This window comes from Ochlerotatus camptorhynchus, unplaced genomic scaffold (assembly GCF_037179485.1).
Source record: "Ochlerotatus camptorhynchus isolate MF236.1 unplaced genomic scaffold, CSIRO-AGI_Acam_v1.1 ptg000211l, whole genome shotgun sequence".
Taxonomy (NCBI): Eukaryota; Metazoa; Arthropoda; class Insecta; order Diptera; family Culicidae; genus Ochlerotatus; species Ochlerotatus camptorhynchus.
The window spans coordinates 7,785-13,262 of record NW_027040701.1 but is presented as its reverse complement, the minus strand read 5'-3'; the positions used below and the strand labels follow the sequence as shown (position 1 = coordinate 13,262).

General features: G+C 43.3%; 1 protein-coding gene across 1 annotated transcript; it reads left to right on the top strand.

Annotated features, from left to right (window-relative positions):
* Positions 1 to 1,278: 1,278 nt before the first annotated feature.
* Positions 1,279 to 2,337, top strand: LOC135703206 (uncharacterized). Its single transcript, XM_065224328.1, has one exon. The coding sequence runs from the start codon at positions 1,279 to 1,281 to the stop codon at positions 2,335 to 2,337; it is 1,059 nt and encodes a 352-aa protein (XP_065080400.1).
* The last annotated feature ends 3,141 nt before the right edge of the window (positions 2,338 to 5,478 follow it).

Genomic DNA, 5,478 nt, shown 5'->3' with positions numbered 1-5,478 from the left:
GGGGGACAGTAATCTCTGTGAATGTGGACAAGGTTACCAGGACGCAGATCACATTATTTGGTCATGTGCTGAGCACCGTGGAGTCAGATCCGAGTTGTACGATTCCCTTCGGGCTCGAGGTAGACAACCTAATGTTCCAGTTCGGGATATTTTGGCTAGACGCGATCTGGAGTTTATGCAACTCATATATGTTTTCTTGAAGAATATTAACCATAGATTGTAAGTTTGATTAACCTTGTGTTTAGTTTGTGTTTTGTATGTGTGTGTGCATTTTTTTTTTGTAGATTTGTTTCTGTAATAATTGTATAATTACAGAGTTGATATAACGTCGATAGGATTAAGTATTTGTTTTAGAAATAGTGAAATTTTTGAATCATAAATCATATTCCAAATCTCCTTTTCCCTCTCCCGATCCAAACAATTGTCATCCACTAACCTCGAGAAGACCGCGAGTAATCGGTTCCAATTCTTTAATTTTAGATTTAAGACATTTATAATGTATAAAGAAAATGATAACTTGGCTCTGTAAAGTTTATTCGAATGAGCCTGTACAAATAAAGTAATTAACAAAAAAAAAAAATCTTTCCGGGCGAACGTGGAAGAACATTTATCGGATGAAATGCCATTGGAGAACGGAGTCCCCCAAGGATCAGTGTTGTCTGTCACGTTATTCCTTATAGCGATGCAGCCGATTTTCAGAGTGGTGCCGCATACTGTTGCCGTGCTTCTCTATGCGGACGATATTTTGCTGGTGGTACGGAGGAGTAAGGAGCGTCCTCTGTATAGAGATCTACAGGCTGCAGTGAAAGCTGTCGACAAATGGGCGAAAAGCATCGGCTTCACAATTTCCGCGACAAAATCAAAAATTTTCTACGGCAGTCCCAACGCCCGTCGAGAACCCAGCAACGATATATTCATCGACCGTACAGCTGTACCGAGGACGAATCAACTGAAAGTTGTTGGCGTCAACCTTGACCGGTCGCTGTTCTTCAAACACCATTGCAAGGTAGTCAAAAACACGTGCGATTCTAGGCTGCGGATCTTGAAGATGATCGGGGCTAAACTTCCGCGAGGGCAACGCGATTCTCTGTTGGGTATCGGATCAGCAATCGTCACGTCGCGGCTTAACTACGGTATCGGGCTCGTCAGTAGAGCGAAGGATTCGGTGGTGCAGACTCTTGCACCCATCTACAACCGGATGGTCCGGTTCGCCTCAGGGGCGTACGTCACCAGTCCGATTCCAGCGATTATGGAACTTTGCCATTCGATTTAGTGATTATGCAAGCCATAATTCGTGCTGCAATTCGTTTGATGGAGAAGGATTCCAGGAATATCGATCTTCCAGTTGTGGAACGAGCGTCCGATCGCCTGGCGACGATTGATGTAGAGCTTTCAAACATCGCTGTACGAACACGTCTAGCCAACCGAGAGTGGTATGAACCCAAGCCGCATATTGTTTGGGATGTGAAACGGAAGGTGAAAGCTGGGGACCCCCCGAATACAGTGCGTCCCATCGTGGAGGAGTTGCTGGCTAACCGGTTCAACCGTGCTTTGGCTATTTATACGGATGGTTCTATATGCGAGAACATAGTTGGAGCAGGTGTATTTAGTAGCAGCATTCAGCAAGCAATAGGTCTTCCGTCACAATGTAGCGTGTTTTCGGTGGAGACCTTTGCAATCAAGTCGGCCGTCATCGCTGCAAGAGCATCAACCGAATGTGTTATAATTCTGTCTGATTCAGCCAGCTGTCTTTCGGCCATAGAGAGTGGCAGATCGCAGCATCCGTGGATCCAGGAAGTCGAGCGCTTACTACGTGGACGGCCGATCCACCTTTGTTGGATCCCTGGTCACGCCGGAATTCACGGTAACGAAGAAGCAGACCGTCTAGCCAGTGAAGCACGGAACAGTCCACCAATCAACGTTGCCGTACCAAGAATTGATTCCATCAAGAACATGAACCAAGTCTTTCGTCAGCTGTGGGAAGCACGTTGGGCACAATTGACAGATGTGAAGCTGAAGGAGGTCAAAAGGGAAACGAAGAAGTGGATCGATCAGTACAGCTCTGCCGATCAACGCATACTCACTCGTCTGCGCATTGGTCATACTAGGGTTACGCATGAATTTTTGCTGAAGAAAACAGCTCCACCAGCATGTGAATGCTGTGGGACCGTTGTTGACGTTCGTCACATTATTCTGCACTGCAGAAAATTTGAAGCGGCCAGGATGAAATACGAAATCGATTCCACAAGCCTTTTTACGGCGTTACGCAACGACGATGATTATGAGAAGCGGTTGCTGAAGTTTCTGCATGAAACCAAATTTTATCGGAAGCTTTGAATGGCGAAAGGAAAATGCAGGATATAGGAAGAAAACAAAGCGGAGGATGAAGAACAAGCAAGCGATGCAGGAGAAAAATGAAGTCTGAATGGAAGAAGATGTCGGACAGGAAATGTAAGAAGATGCAGTGGAAGAATGTTACCGATGAATGTTGGAAGCAAATGAGTTCATGAAGAAGATGCTGAATGGAAATCGAAGAAGATAAAGTGAAAAAGGATGAAGATGAAGCAGAAAACGAAAGTACTACAGAAGACATGAATGAGTATGAAGATGCAGAAGAATGAAGATAAATATGAAGCGCAAGGAAGGAACGGAGAAATCGAAAAATAATGTGGAAAAGATATATGGAAGATCATGAAGAATGAAGATGGTGAATATATATATAGAAGAAGTAAAGAATAAATTTATGGAGAAGAAGTGTAAACCATGAGATGGGCATGCAGACGATGAACGAGGAAACGAGCAAACGATAAGAAAGCTAAGTGAATTTTGAATTGTATTGTAAACACTAACACTCATCCTCACATCACTCTGAACACACCCACACACTGTTTACACAAAAATCAATTCAACTGACATGAATGCATCCGCAGGATGTAAAATGTCAATAATAAAGAACAACAACAACAACAACAACAACCAATTTGAAGTTGACCAATTTTTGCTCGTTCCAGGCCTTATTACTATTCTCGATGTTAACAGAGTTGACTGTACTTCTTAGAATTTCCATGGAATTTCTTTTTGCTTCTTCTCTAAAGTCACTTAGTTAAGGCTGATAGCTTATATTCAAACAACACTTTTGTTTTTTTTTTGACAAAGCCTCCAGATGTTTGGGATTCGTCTTTAGGATAGCATATGATTTTACCGACGTATATTGTACCACAAATTCGCAAAACACACGGTCACTCATAGGCCTAGTTAATTTTTTCTCGATTTTCGTCATATTCAAGGAAAATTTTACTAATCCTATGGCCAATGACAATAACTCAGAGGGAGAGTCACTTTTACTCAGAGATAAGGAGAAATTTCAGGAACTCAACACTGAACAATTGAGTAGAAGTGACTCTCTCTCTCTCTCTGAGCTATTTTCATTGGCCATGTAAGTGACATTGGTTTCAGCGAAGTTGAATAAACGGAGCTCTTAAGGTTGGAGCACAATGCATAAGTTTCTGGGTTTTTTTGACAGATAATGCATGGGCTAACTGTCAGAAAAGCTGAAAACTTATCTATTGTGCGCCGGCCTTTAGGCTGAGATTCAACGGCCTTGTTTGCTTGCATCTCAGTATCCATTTATTTAAAAAAAAAAAAAAAACAGTTCGACTTCCAGCTCGACTTCCTCTAACCCTTAAGAACATCCAACACGAACCGAAAACATAATCAACGCTTCAAGAGACTGTGCCGGTAACTTTGATCAGCCAACGATTTTATTACCATTGCCGACGTTTTTCCTGTGCAATCGTTTAACGCTAATTCGGATAAGCCTATTAGCCTCGGCTTTTCCCTGAACGTGTTTACCTACCCACGCAAATCGCTCCGCTTTCGGAAGGAGCAAGGCGTGCCATTTGACGTCGCCTAGGTGCCACTACTGTCGACGACATCGTCTGGGATGGAAGGCACCTCCCACCACAAGACGAGACTGCCTATAGCTGCCGCCTAGCTGATGTCGTGTGTCGAGGAAAACAAGAAAGAAAATAGGATAACCATAAAGCGTCTTAATTGCTTGCTTACTTTTTCGATCTTTCCCATAGAACATAGACGGTAGGAGTGACAAACCTCAAGAAGAGTCGGCCCTCGATTAAATGTGTCGTAAATACACTGCCGAAAATACTGTTTGCTTGTGACCACCGAAAAGGGACATTTTTCTGATCACCCGAAGGATAATGCGAAGTGACTGCTGCAAGGAAGAGAACTGATCCCGGTGGGAATGTTTTGATAGAAGCATATTGTTTTCGACGTGAAATGTTAGTCGCACTGGGACAACTCATTGTCTCATTTATTTATCGCAATTTTAGAACCAGACTAGCGCTGTCGGCATCGAATTAACAGAATTAACCAACTATAAGAAGATTAGACTTATGTGAAGCCGTAGCAACCACATCGACGAATTTCCACAGGATTCAAGTACCGTATTAAGTCACTTTCATCGTTACAATGAGACAAAGCCATCTCCAACATCCGCTTATGCCAGCCAGCTCGCTCTCATCTACCGAGACATCAATTGCAAGCAAAAGATCCAAGAGATACTCACGCTCCGCACATCATGTCCCATCCATATACAAGTTTCAACCTTCATACGGAGATTTCAACAACGTCCTTTTAACAATGCCGGAGACAATAATGCTATGATGGGCGAATAATACGCGTGCTTTCGAAGCCATACTATCTGCCTTTACCACGACGACGAGCCAACAAAAAACGAGCATCCATTCTCCTAACGACAGCCCACCAACCGAGATGAGTGTGATATGAAGCATCGTTGCCACCTCATGCCACCATGCCATGCAGAGGTCCTTGGCTCCTTTTGACTTGGTTTATGTCGCTTACAGCCAGTGGGAAGCTCTGCGCTCCACTTCGATACATCGTGAACGTTTTTCACTTTTTTTTCCATCTTCCACTACCAACTTGCTAAATTGAACGCTGAAATGTAATTAAAGTAGGGTGCTGATGGCACACGTGAGAATCCCTCTTCCCTCACCGCTCGTCGTGTGTGATCCTTTCTCATATCATTTACGTTTTCGCGAGCTCCACGAGGTGAGGCAAACGATAGCATTAAATGTGCGAATTTAATTCCATTATCATAAAGTGCTCTTGCGGGTTGCACGCTTCGTTCACACATACGTCTTTCCATCGGCATCGATTGGAGGCTTGGAGACTTTAAAAAAATTGTCGGTTTGAGTCATTGCTGCTTCCTAAAAGGTGTGCCAAATCAGAATGTAATGGTTTTTACTCCAGTCCTGAAGGTAGGAGATGCGCCGTTTCTCTATCAACGATACACGGCCACTGAGAATAACTCAGAGAGAGAGGGTCACTTCTACTCAGAGGTATCGGTATATTTCTAAAAACTGCACGAACTCAGTGCTGAGTACCAGTAATTTTTAGAAATTTCTCATACAACTGAGTTGAAGTGACTCTCTTTCTGTG

Excerpts from the sequence above, each read along its gene's own strand:
- LOC135703206 (XM_065224328.1), top strand. The coding sequence starts at position 1,279 with ATGCAAGCCATAATTCGTGCTGCAATTCGTTTGATGGAGAAGGATTCC.